Source organism: Trachemys scripta, chromosome 1 (assembly GCF_013100865.1).
Source record: "Trachemys scripta elegans isolate TJP31775 chromosome 1, CAS_Tse_1.0, whole genome shotgun sequence".
NCBI lineage: Eukaryota > Metazoa > Chordata > Testudines > Emydidae > Trachemys > Trachemys scripta.
The window spans coordinates 136,702,399-136,716,300 of record NC_048298.1 but is presented as its reverse complement, the minus strand read 5'-3'; the positions used below and the strand labels follow the sequence as shown (position 1 = coordinate 136,716,300).

The 13,902-nt window shown below is 46.9% G+C and overlaps 1 protein-coding gene across 1 annotated transcript in view; it reads left to right on the top strand.

The window, feature by feature from the left end:
• Positions 1-13,699, top strand: part of LOC117870953 (putative DBH-like monooxygenase protein 2) — a 34,445-nt gene extending 20,746 nt beyond the window's left edge. Inside the window, exons 8-13 of the mRNA XM_034758463.1 lie at positions 400-491; positions 9,028-9,124; positions 9,375-9,434; positions 9,777-9,907; positions 10,201-10,315; positions 13,020-13,699. Coding sequence (XP_034614354.1) covers positions 400-491; positions 9,028-9,124; positions 9,375-9,434; positions 9,777-9,907; positions 10,201-10,315; positions 13,020-13,259 — 735 coding nt within the window. The 3' untranslated portion in view covers positions 13,260-13,699. The remainder of the gene's footprint in view (positions 1-399; positions 492-9,027; positions 9,125-9,374; positions 9,435-9,776; positions 9,908-10,200; positions 10,316-13,019) is intronic.
• Positions 13,700-13,902: the final 203 nt, after the last annotated feature.

Here is a 13,902-nt window from a genome sequence, read left to right as displayed (position 1 = left end):
GCTGGTAGTCCAGAGAGAGCTGGTGGCAGCCCTCAGGTCATCAGTGGAACTCACAGTGCTGAAAATTCATGTGTAGCCTCCCTCCATCCCCCACTCCCCCCCAAAATATCAAGGGATATCCAGCTTCAGAAATCCCAGACTCAAGCAACTAATTCTAGGTGGCCCAGCAGGGACTGCAAATAACCTGCAGTTTTCAGGAAGACAAACTGTCAACCCAAGATGACCTCTGCAAGGAAATGGGCTAGAAGCTTCCTTTTTAAAACTGAGAGCTAAAATTAGCCTTGACATTTACAGAAGAGAACTGAAGCCTATGGACATCACAGACCCCAATAGCCAACCCCGGGCTGCACTAGCAGGACCAGACAGCCATTCTCTAACCCTCTTTCCTTTGATCTGCAGATGAATGGGACACCTGTGCCAGATCTGAAGGTGTTTGGCTTCTTGCTGCACACTCATCTGGCTGGGAGAGGACTGAAAGTTGTTCAGTACCGGTAAAAAAAATTGAATTCTCACTTCAGCTGGTCATGCCTGGGGTTCAATCTAATCCAGGGGACAGGGGAACCTTTCTGGGGTATAATGGAAGGAATAACCTTCTTGGACTAGACCCCATGTACCTGTCATGGTGAGAGACTATGGCTGGGAGTCCAACATTTTTCTGAATTGCAATGCAGAGAACTAAATCTTGGGGGATCAGACTCAACTCAATGGACAGCAAGATCCTGAGAGAGAATTTGAGCTGGACCCTTGCACAGGTGCACTAGGGCAGGGGAAGGTATAAGGAGCCTTCCCTCTCTTTTCTGTAAGAGCCAGCTGCAAATGCAGTCCCTGTATTCTCCTGAGCTAGTCAGCCCAAGGGAAGGAGCTGTCTGGTATGGCCTTGCACCACTGGACAGCCAGCAGAGCTGGTTGGACAGAGAGGGGAGTACCTGCTGAATCCCTCTAGGGGTGCATCCTCAGAAATCATTATGGGGAAACGCAGGGCCACACCATCACCAGTCTACCAATGTGGGCTTGTGCCTGAGACTGTGAATTGAGCATTAAGCATTAAACTCTAGGCAGCCTCCATAACAGGGGTGGGTAAACATCAATCTTTCTGTTGTAGTGGTATCAAAAATAGAGCTGGACCTTGAACCAAAATCCCAGATCCAAACCTGCTTAATGCCTGGGAAATTCTGCTTCAGGTCAGCTCCAAAATCTAAAGCACAGACCTATCTTCGGTCCAAAGTGTTTTACTTAGAACCTGGTGTAACAACCCAGAGTAATGTGAAAGAAACTGAGCATCTACGAGACCCATGGGGAGAAATTCTCAAACAAAGGCCTTCTTGGCTCTTGAGGCTACCTTGACATTTCACAGACATTTCACTAAGATCCTTAATTTGGAAAGAGTGAGATTTCCCATATGCAGAGGACCAGCACAAGATCTCTGCACCACAGAAGTACAGTTTAAGCCCTGTTTTGAGTATTTAAGTGGTGTGTAAGCCTTGTGTGGGTATCTGCCTTAGGTGAATTTCACCCAAGGGAGAAGACAGAGAGAGAGAGAGAGAAAGAGAGAGGATGGGTTGTAACTAGTGACAGATGGATCCAATAAAGATTCAGAGTTTTTGTTAGGAGGCATGTTCAAATTGTATCCAAATGGACTACCAGAGATTGAGATTTTCCCTGCATTGGCACTGTAGCTGACCTGCAAGCTGGGTTCAGAGGTCATGAGACAGACCTGTGAATATAGGGATGTTTTAGTCTTGGTGGGTATCCCCCCTTCTAGACTGAAAGTCTTATAAGAACAGTAGAGTTAGTCAGGAATTCTCCATGGAAAATTTGTTGATTTTTCATCAGGAAAACTAAACTAAATGCTTTAAGTGGGTTCAACATGAATCTAAATATTTCAGTTGAACTGATCCAAAAATTTCATTTCAAGTGAATTCAACATAAATTGTATTTCCCTAGTATGGCATATTGCCACATGGGAGCTGTAGTTGAGGTGCCTGATGACCCCATTCTCTCTTAAGGGCTGGGCTTCATGGCTGGACTAAATTTTCCATGATGCAATGCTGTCTCCCCTCTGCCTGAGCAGTGTGGTTTGTCATGGTGTTACCCCCAAAACAGATTTCAGGATACCCCGAGAATGGCCCACCTTTTATAACCATACCAATCCGTTCTCATTGGGTATTGGTCGCCAGGGTGGCTAAAGAAATACCTGGAGGACACAGATACAACCTTCCGATAAATGATTGACACAAGCAGTATTTTTTTTCCAAAACAAGGCACCTTTTATTGATGCAACCAATAATCCCTGACAAAATAATAATCTAAACCACAAATCCCTTATAACAAGTTAAAGAGCACTCCAAACTATATTGCCTTACAGTTTAAAGTGATAAGTGGCTGCACCCTGCTTCATAGGGCTAATCTTCCACAGGTGGCTGACAGGAGCTCTTAGATATTATTTAAGTCTTACATATTTAAGTTCATTTACAACTAACACATATCTTTATTACCCCTGCCCCCCCCCCATATATATATATTGTGACAGGGTCAGGCCAGATGGCTACAGATATATTAGTCCCAGAGTAAATAGATCCCTTTTCCCTGGGTAAGGTAACAGGGGCAGTTCCAGAACAAGCAGGAACTTGCTGGAACCAGTTAGGACAGACTGGCTAATCAGGACACCTGGTATAAAAAGACTCTCACTCCAGTTAGTGAGGTATGCGTGTAAGGATCTGGGAGTGAAAGGACGTGCTGCTAGAGGACTGAGGAGTATAAGCATTAACAGACATCAGGAGGAAGGTCCTGCTAAAGAAGGTGTTGGGAGGAGGCCATGGGGAAGTAGCCCAGGGAGTTGTAGCTGTCGCACAGCTGTTCCAGGATGCACTCTAGACAGCTGCAGTCCACAGGGCCCTGGAATGGAACCAGGAGTAGAGGGCAGGCTCGGGTTCCCCCCAAACCTCCCAATTGACCTGGACTGTGGGTTCTACCAGAGGGGAAGGTCTCTGGGCTGTTCTCCAACCCACATGGTGAATCTCTGAGGCAAGAAAATCCACCAAAAAGTGCAGGACCCACCAAGATAGAGGAAGAACTTTGTCACAACTAGTGTCGGTGGGATTTTGGTGTGCACAGTGCAGCGGAAGAAGGAGGGTGATTTAAAAAAAAAAAAAAAAAAAGGAGAGGGGTTATTTATTTTTTTTCACCACAATGGATGACGTAGTGCGGGCACTGATACAAGCCACGGCTGCCCAGCAGGAGGCTATCCGTGTCCAGGCAACAGCCCAACAGGAGGCAGTATGGCTGCAGCAAGAGACTAATCGCCTGCTCATGGACCAGGCTGCTCAGGACCGTGCTACGTTGCGGGAACTGGTAAACCAGGTAAAGACCCTTACAGAGCTGAACCGTGGCCATGATGGGACGCAGATCATACAGGCCAGCCATTGGCTGCAGAAAATGATGCAGGAGGATGATGTAGAGGCATACCTTCTGGCCTTTGAGAGGACAGTCCTACAGGAGGCTTGGCCTTGAGATCAGTGGTCTGGCATCCTCGCCCCATTCCTGTGTGGGGAGGCCCAGAAGGCCTACTATGATCTGCCTGAAGAGGCTGCATCAGACTACCCCCAGCTGAAAGCAGAGATCCTGGCCAGATCTGGGGTAACGACAGCAGTGCAGGCCCAACGGTATCACGAGTGGGGGTACCAGGAAAACAAAACCCCGCGGTCCCAATTGTATGACCTCATCCATCTCGCACGGAAGTGGTTGCAAACTGAGTCCTGGAGTCCAGAAAAGATACTAGAGGTTCTGGTCATCGACAGATACATGAGGGGGCTACCGCCAGACCTTCGTGCCTGGGTAAGCCAGAATGAACCCTCCACCTATGATGAGGTTGTCGCACTGGTAGAGAGGCAAAGGACGGCGAGGGAGCTGACCCAACCAGTTAAGGAAGAGGCACCCCAGGTTAAACTAGCAGCACCAAGCTCTAGAGCTCAGGTGACTGGGCCACCAGGAGAGCCCAGGTGGAAAAAGAGTCAGAGTACTGAGGGAGAAGAGGATCAGGATGTTAGACTACCCAAACCAAGAGACCAGGGAATGCCTAGGGCTCCATACAGATGTTATGCCTGCGGGGAGTGGGGACACATAGCTGCACAGTGTCCCAATGCCGAGGAGTCTATGCAGTGTAACCTGGGGAACTGGGTAGATCCATGCTCCCTAATCCACCTTGTAGGGGTCTTGCTAACTCCACATATGTACACCAGACCAGTGAAACTAAATGGGGTAGAGACCACGGCACTGGTTGATTCGGGGAGTGCTATCACGCTTATCTCAGGGAAGCTCGTGAAGTGTAGTCAGCTGCTGTGGGCTAAGCATACCGGGATAACATGTGTCCATGGGACAGTTGGTTATTACCCCACCATCCCAGTAAAAATTGAAATCCAGGGGAACACTACTGTGGTAGCAGTAGGTGTAGTCCCTAAACTCCCATACCTGGTGCTCATAGGGAGGGACTTCCCAGGGTTTGGAGACTTACTCCCAGTAGGAGGATTGGAGAAAGAGGGGAACCCTGAAGTTAGTGAGGCATCCATAGTAGACTGTCAACCCCCAGTCTTCTCTGAAATATCCCCGGATTTGTTCTCCACTCCCAGACAGGGTAGAAAGATAAAAAGGGAAAGAAGGGCAGCTAAGGCCTTGGGAACCCAAATACTGACCCAAAGCCAGAAGGTCGCTCTTGTAGATAGGCAAACCCGAGCAGCTGAAAAGGAGGCTGCCCAGGAGGGAGAAGCACCTGAGTCTGACCCCCACCCTAACGCCTCTGAACCAGTAGAGGCAACAGAGACTGGGCCTCTAGCTCTTGGGCAGATTAGCCCTCGGAGAGTAAATTTTGGACGGGACCAGGTTGAAGACCCAAGGTACGACAACATTAGGAAGGAGTTGACTGAAATAGGTGGGGTCCCCGTGGAAGGGAAAACCCAGGGACCAGGACCCTACTTCATAATGAAGAAGGATCTCTTATACCAGGTTGCACCAATACAGGGGCAGAAAGTACAGCAGATCCTAGTACCTCAAAAACACCAGAATGCTGTATTAAGTTTTGCCCATAGTCATCTTTTTTGGGGACATTTGGGAGTAGAGAAGACCCTGGCATGGGTCCTATGACGGTTCTCCTGGCCCGTGTACATGAAGAAGTGCGGAGGTACTGTGCCTCCTGCCCGGAGTGTCAGCTGCACACTCCCCGTCCCCACTTGAGGGCACCTTTAGTACCCCTTCCCATCATAGAGGTCCCCTTCGAGCGAATAGCGATGAACCTAGTGGGACCCCTGGAGAAGACAGCTCGGGGCCACCAATATATACTTGTTGTTTTGGACTATGCTACTCGCTACCCAGAAGCCGTCTCCCTGCAGAACACAGCCTCTAAAACAATAGTTAAAGAGCTGGTGGGGATCTTTGCCCGAGTGGGGCTACCAAAGGAGATATTAACAGACCAAGGAACCCCATTTATGTCAAAGCTAATGAAGGACCTCTGTACGCTGTTCCATATTCACACCCTGAGAACTTCAGTCTATCATCCGCAGACCGATGGGCTGGTAGAAAGGTTTAACCGAACCCTCAAGGCTATGATAAGGAAGGTGGTAAATCAGGACGGGAAGGATTGGGACACCCTACTATCTTACCTTATGTTCGCCATACGGGAGGTACCTCAGGCCTCAACTGGGTTTTCACCCTTTGAATCATTATATGGGCGCCACCCCTGTGGCATATTAGATATTGCCAAAGAGATCTGGGAAGAGGAACCCAATGAGGGGAGAAATATAATTGAACATGTATTGCAGATGCGAGACCGGATTGCCCGGGTCACCCCTATTGTACGGGAACATTTGGAAAAGGCACAGGAGGCCCAGCGAACCCATTACAATTGCCAGGCAAAAGTCCGACAGTTCCAACCAGGGGATCGGGTGATGGTGTTGGTACCCACGGCAAAAAGCAAGCTTTTGGCCCAATAGCAGGGGCCCTGTGAGGTGGTTGAACCCGGGGGGGGGAAGTAACCTACAAGGTGTGGCAGCCAGGACGCCGGAAACAGGAACAGATCTATCACATTAACCTCTTAAAGCCTTGGCACCAGTGAGAGGCATGTGTAGTGGTCCAAGAGACCCCAATCCAGGGAAATAACCTGCAGGAGCAGATCAGGATATCCACTGATCTGACACCAAACCAGAAGAAGGAAGTAACTGAGATGATCAACCGATACCAGGATGTGTTTTCAATCAAACCAGGCTGGACCACTGAAACATATTACAACATTATCACAGACCCTGTGGCAAAGGTAACTTTAAGGCCCTACCAGGTCCCAGCAATGAAAAGGGAGGAGATCAAGGTGGAGATAAAAAGGATGTTGGAGCTGGGAGTCATCGAAGAGTCCCACAATCAATGGTCGAGCCCAATTGTGTTGGTGCCCAAACCCGATGGCACTACTAGGCTTTGTAATGACTTTTGCCGGCTGAAGGAGATATCCAAATTCGATGCATACCCCATACCCCGTATCGATGAGTTAGTTGACCGCCTGGGAAATGCCCGATTTTTGACCACCCTTGATTTAACAAAGGGATACTGGCAGATTCCCCTTGCCCAAGATGCAAAAGAAAAGAAGGCATTTTCTACCCCAGAGGGTCTATTTCAATATACTGTTCTTCCTTTTGGATTGCATGGGGCACCTGCCACCTTCCAGCGTCTTATGGACAAGGTCCTGCGGCCCCATCCCAGTTATGGAGCTGCGTATCTGGATGACGTGATTATTCATAGCCCCGACTGGGAGACCCATTTGAAAAAAGTAGAAGTGGTTCTGGACATGCTAAGACGGGCTGGCCTCACAGCCAATCCAGCCAAGTGTGCTATAGGGCTAGCTGAGGCTAAATACCTTGGCTACATTGTAGGAAGGGGCATGGTCAAGCCCCAACTGAACAAACTGGAGGCTATCCAAAATTGGCCTCGGCCAAATCGGAAAAAGCAAGTCCGGGCATTCCTGGGTGTGGTGGGGTACTACCGGTGATTTATTCCCCATTTTGCCACCAGAGCGAGTCCCCTGACAGAACTGATAAAAGCCTGGGGTCCAGACATGGTGAAGTGGACAGAGGCTGCAGAGAAAGCATTCACGGATCTACGGACAGCACTCTGCAGTAACCCCGTGCTTATAGCCCCCAGACTTCAACAAAGAGTTTATTCTACAAACAGATGCATCTGAAGTAGGATTGGGAGCAGATGATTGGAGATGAAGAACACCCGATTCTCTACCTCAGCAGGAAACTCCTCCCGAGAGAGCAGAAGTATGCAGTGGTTGAGAGAGAGTGGCTTGCTGTAAAATGGGCCATGGAAACACTTTGGTATTACCTACTGGGACGACGGTATTACCTTTGTGACCGATCATGCACCCCTCCAGTGGATGCAGCGAAATAAAGAGAAGAATGCAAGGGTGACCAGATGGTTCCTGTCCCTACAACCTTTCCAATTCACCATACAACACGGGGCCGGAAGCCACCATGGCAACGCAGATGGCTTGTCGCGGGTACACTGCCTGACGTCCCAAGTTGCCCAACCCCATGGTGTTGAGCGGGGGGGGGAGGGGGGATATGTGACAGGGTCAGGCCAGATGGCTACAGAAGAGTGATAAAAGGCAGATATATTAGTCCCAGATTAAGTAGATCCCTTTTCCCTGGGTAAGGTAACAGGGGCAGTTCCAGAACAAGCAGGAACTTGCTGGAACCAGTTAGGATAGATTGGCTAATCAGGACACCTGGTATAAAAAGGTTCTCACTCCAGTTAGTGAGATGTGTGTGTAAGGAGCTGGAAGTGAGAGGACGTGCTGCTGGAGGACTGAGAAGAATAAGCATTAACAGACATCAGGAGGAAGGTCATATGGAGAGGCTAAAGAAGGTGTTGGGAGGAGGCCATGGGGAAGTAGCCCAGGGAGTTGTAGCTGTTGTGCAGCTGTTCCAGGATGCACTCTAGACAGCTGCAGTCCACAGGGCCCTGGGCTGGAACCCGGAGTAGAGGACGGGCCCGGGTTCCCCCCAAACCTCCCACTTGACCTGGACTGTGGGTTCTCCCAGAGGTGAAGGTCTCTGGGCTGTTCCCCAACCCACATGGTGAATCTCTGAGGCAAGAAAATCTGCCAAAAAGCTCAGGACCCACCAAGATAGAGGAAGAACTTTGTCACTATATATATATACAGAGAGAGAGAGAGAGAGAGAGAGTGATTGGAGACACAGTACAGCATAGTAAGTTTAGTATAGTGTTACTGTATCTATACACATCTTTATTAAACATATATGTAATGTTTAATAAAGATGTCTATACACACTAACACTAAACTATCTGACAGACTTACTATGCTCTACTATGTCTCCTGCATGCTGTCTCTCTCTTGCTCTCTCTGACTCTTCTCCCTCTGCTCCAGTGACAGGATTCCCTCTGCTGATCTCTCTCTCCTCAGCTCCTCAGCTATTGCTGCTGCTGCCTGCCCACTGACACCCTGACCTTTATACCATTCCATCACAACTTTCTAGACACTTTAGCTAATATCTTTTTTCAGATCTTTCTTGGATGCCAACTGCCAACATTCTCTTTGGATGTGTCCCAACATTCTAAACTGTCAGTTCTATTTGTAGTCTTGTTTCTAACTGCCAATTCTGTCTTGAGCACTACATGAACTGCAGCTTCCATCTAATAGTGGAGTGACTCTTTCTCATTTAAAATGGAAGCCAGAGATCTGGTGATTTTAAGATGGAGTTTCTCTGGTATCGCAGGGCTGCAGGTGCCTCACAGGAGTTGTAGTCTGGCCAGGGGATCAGTTCTGGGCTTTTCATTTTGGGGCATAAAGTTCAACCTTTGGGTTTGGAGGAGGAAGGTGTGAGGTTTGGGACACATAAGGACTGAGTCTTCGGGAGAAAAAAGGGACTAGTTATTATTTTATATGAACTAGTTCCCATCCACATCCCTAGTCTGAGCAGTGTATCGAAATGCCTCTGATATCCTTTCCTTATTCATCCCTACCAGGAATGGTGAGCAGGTGAGGATCATCTGCGAGGACAATAAATATGACTTCGCCCTGCAGGAAACACGGGACCTGAAGGAAGTCATCACCATCAAAGTGGTATATTCTGCTGGGATTTCCCACTGGGACATAGTTTGTGGGCTGGGGACTGGGATGCAGAGGAGGCAGAACAGGCTTACATAGTGACACAATTTTTCTCCGTCATTTTGGTTTGGAGCCTATTACTGTCTCACATAGTTTCCAGGTTCCCACTGGTGGGTACCGGTTGCTCTGTGCTTTCTCCAGGCACACTTTTGGGAGTGGCCCCTGCTCCTACAGCTCTGACTACGTGACCTGTTTTGTGCTGCAGGGAGATGAGATCCTAGTGGAATGTAACTTTCAAACTTTGGATCGGACGGAAATCACCTTCGTAAGTCTGATTTCTATGCGTTTAAGACTAATTTAGTTCTATTGAAAGGTGCTGGATTGATAGATGTTGGAGAACAATGCCCTCTATCCCCAGACTAAAGCAGTGCAAGCTTTCTTTGACATATACAGAGATTCATACTGTGATTGAGGGATGGCTTCCCAAGCAGGGAAGTGGGTCTCCACAACTGAAATCGAACGCAGCTGCGTAGTATCATTCATCACACAGAATTACCCTGTGATCTGGCTTGGGCTAAGCTATAGAAGGGGCTGGTAATGACACTATGGGTAGTATTGTTCCCACTGTGTCTTAGTAGAACTTTGTGTTGCTCTCTGTACCTTGAAGGGTGGGCCGAGTACCTTGAATGAGATGTGCCTGGCATTCCTCTTCTATTACCCTCGCAACAACATCTCCAGCTGCATGGGATACCCAGATATCCAGCAGATTGCCCACGCACTTGGCCAGGAGGCCTCAGAGTAAGTCCCTCATTAGATGCCTTTCTGGGGAATAAAGAGCAAAACTTCTGAGGGATGTGGCCATGGATGGGGAGGATGCCAATTGAAAGAGATAATTGAGAAGGGATGTTGCTGATGTTGCATATGTCTGGACCTGCCTGATTGAACCCTACTCAGAAATTTTTCATTTGTGATACCATAACAATCTCCTTTCCTTTTCCTCTTCTTTCTCTCCTTCCTTCTTCTCTCCTCTTCTTCCCCCTCCTCACTTGTCTTCCTCACTCTCCCAAATCCCCTTTACTCTTCTCCTGCAGTGCGATGGAAGGAATGATTGCCATGAACTATGTTGAATGGAACAATGAAACCATCAAGACTGCAGAGAAAGCAGCCAAGGAGGCTGATCAGATAGTCATGATTAAAACCATTGATGTAAGTGTCCTTTGCTTTTATCTTGCTGAGTGGTTAGGGGTTGGAGAAACATGGTCAGCTCTGGAGTTCGAGACCAAAGCACATGTCAGAACCAGAGTCAGTGCCTTACACACAGAATGGCACCTGCACTCTGTTGATATCCACTGGGTCACATGTAAAGGAAGGGCCTATAGGCAGGTGTATTCACTTCACTTTACATTTTCACTGACTACTCCATCCCCTGAGAGTCTAACCCTGGACCTCCCGCATTGCACACTCAGCTCTGCCAATGCCACTCAATCCTATTCTGTGGCCCCCCTTCTATTCTAGTCCTGGGCACTACACATACACAATTCTGCTAATGCCTTTCAATCCTGACAGCCCCTATACCCTGCTATTTGAGTTAGTGCTTCTGCTCAAATCTTTCAATGCATCTTAATCCTCATCTGTGTATTGGTTAGAGGACACTGTCTTAGGATTCATCTAATGAGCTACGGAACTATGTCACCAAAGAAGTTTACATGGGACTAGCATGAGCATCTAGGGACAAAATCAGGAAAGCCAAGGCAAAGAATGAGTTACAGTTGTCAAGGAACATTAGAGACAACAAGAAGGGCTTCTTCAAATATGTTAGACATAAAAGAAAGATCAAGGATGGTGTGGGTCCGCTGCTCAATTGAGAAGGTGACCTGGGAACAGAAGATGATAGGAAAGCAGAGCTGTCAATACCTAGCACATGTGACCAGCTGCCTAGCAGAATTACCATAAACAATATAGGGAAACCAATATAGGCAGATCAGAATAAGTAAAGAACATGTCAGAGATCTTCTGACCAATTTGAATTAATTCAAATCAGCGGAGCTGGATGCTATTCACCCATGGACACTGAAGGAATTAGCTGAAGGAATCTCAGAGCCACTGGCGATAATGGGCCGATAATATTTACAGACTCATGGATCTCGAGGCATAGCATGCAAGTCACAGGAAGTGATAGTACTGTTCTACTCGGTACTGGTTAAGCCTCAGCTGCAGTACTGTGTTCAATTTTGGTCTCCGATGTATATAAAGGATATAGAGAAACTGGAAAGGATCCAGAGGTGAGTAACAAAGATGATCAAAGGGATGGAATGCAAACCATATGAGCAAAGGCTGAAGGAATTGGGTATGTTTAGTTTGGAAAACAGGAGATTAAGGAGGGACATGATAGCAGTTTTCAAATACTTGAAAGATTGCCGTAAAAAGATCGAGAAAAGTTGTTCTCTCTTGCAACACAGGCAGGACAAGAGGCAATGGGTTCAAACTACAGCATAGCATATTTGGATTAAATCTCAGGAAAAACTTCCTTACTGTAAGAACAGTAGGACAATGGCACAGACTGCCTAGGGAGGTTGTGGAAGCTCCTTCCCCAGAAGTTTTCAAAAGGAGGCTGCATAGCCATCTCTCTTGGATGGTTTAGACACAACAAATCCTGCATCTTGGCATGGGGGTCAGACTAGATTACCCTTGTGGTCCCTTCTAACCCTATTATTTTAATTTAATCTTTCAGCTAAGTATTTCCTGGGAAAGCATACAGGCTATGCTTACATATGTTAACTATGCTTACATAGTTAACAGAACTTGCTGTTCTGGATTGGACCAGTGGATTTTGTAATCTGGCATCCTGCCTGTGACAGTTGCCTAGATCAAGTAATTCAGGAGACAGTAGATCTGCCATTCCCGTAAGATATCTGTCCAATTCAATACTTTACTATGGGTGAGGAATCTGAACGGTGAGGAAGAAGTCCTGTTCATTATTATTTGTACTATGGTAGTGCTCAGAGGTTTCAGTGGGGTTCTATTGTGTACAAGCACAGATATAGACATGGTCTCTTTCCTAAAGAATTCTGAGCCCAGCTGGTTATTAGGAAGGCAGCACTAACCTGCAGAAGACAGCATCCCCCATCTTGAAATTTGTGGGACAGTCCTGATTTTCATAGAGCCATCAGAAAATCCCTTGAATCCACAGTTTGAAGGACTGTTCAAGAACCCAGAATTTATTTTGAGCACTGCTAGGCTTGTCACATGTTTATTTGATAGGACAAACTCTTGAAACATAATAATGTTTATAGTGGGATGTCATGAAACAATACTTTTGGCACAAGGTGATAGTGTTGCATGTCCTCAGGCGGTGTTTATAGGATGTGGGATCACCCCAAGGAAATTAGGATGAGTCAGGAAAAACATTGGCACATATGGTGTATCTATATACATTATAGCACATCTATTGGATAACTGGTCATCTTATACATAAATCAGAAAAATAATCACTTCTATCAAGAAGGTATCAAAATTCCACTCTCCTGTCTTCTTTCAAATTGCTACCCTGATGTCACAATGAAGAAATATGACATGATTTTGTCCTATAGGACAATTTCATGTGGGTGGGAACCCTACAAATAAGACACCAACTAATCTAGGCACTCCAATAAATGTAGTGTTAACCCCAGGAGTCATGTGGCATCTGGTAAATCGATTCCCAGTGGAGCATGGATCAGCCTTCATGTCACACTCCCCATCAGTACCTGGCCCAGGCCAGGGAAGCTAATGACCCAACCAGCGGACCAAGTTCAGTGATGCATCCTGGTCAGATGGCACCTGAGGCACATTGTGCCTAGACTAAGAAAAATAAAGCCCCTGCCATTTTGAAAAACATGCTAATTTTTTCCCTCTTTCCTTTCACTCCCAGGAGCTGCAGAAAAATGAGAGTGGTATAATCCGGGACATTATGATTCCAGAGAGTGGTCTCTGCCATGACATTTCTGGACGCCTCGGAGTGCGGGGTCCCCAAGTCACAGCAAACCTCCGGGGGGCTGCAGCTGTGATTTCCCAGGCTCTCAGCACTGCAGAGATCTTGCCTCTTCCTCTCCTGTTGCTGACACAATTGTCATTCACCTGGCTTCTCACTTCCTCCCAGTGTAGAATTTGAGGGGCAGAATCCCTGTTTTGTTACAAGATATAATTAACCCATTGAAGCCTCTACAATTACTGTGTGGTGATGGGATATTTACCTGGTAAAGCTTCTGAAATCCGTAGCAGTGACAGGAAATTTACCCAACAAAGTCTCTGAAATCACTGGGCATGAAACTGTATTTACCTACTAAGGTCTTTGAGATCTCTGTTGTGATAAAAATGCCTTTTAGTATAATCTTCCATTCTAAATCCAGGGAAATATTGCAATATACTGCAGAAAAGACAGTATTGCAAGAGGATAAAGACCCCCTTTTTAGACTCTGTTCTTGCCCTTAATGTCTACTAGAGTGTTTACTCATTCAAGGATCCCTGGTAGCTGGGCAGTCACTTGGTATGTACCCACTGGCCTTTCAGTAATCACTGTCCACTAACAGGGTATTTACCCAATAAACACTCTATAATCATTATCCAGTCTCGGGCTATATACCTACCCAGTGTTCTCTGATCACTATCCAGTTAAATGCTCTTTAGTCAACAATCCAACAAGTGAGTATGATTTACCTGTTAAATACTCTTCCATGTCCAGCATCAAGGTATTTAGCCAGTAAATGTGCTGGAATTGCCTCCATTGACAGGAGGATTAACTGGTAAATGCTGTG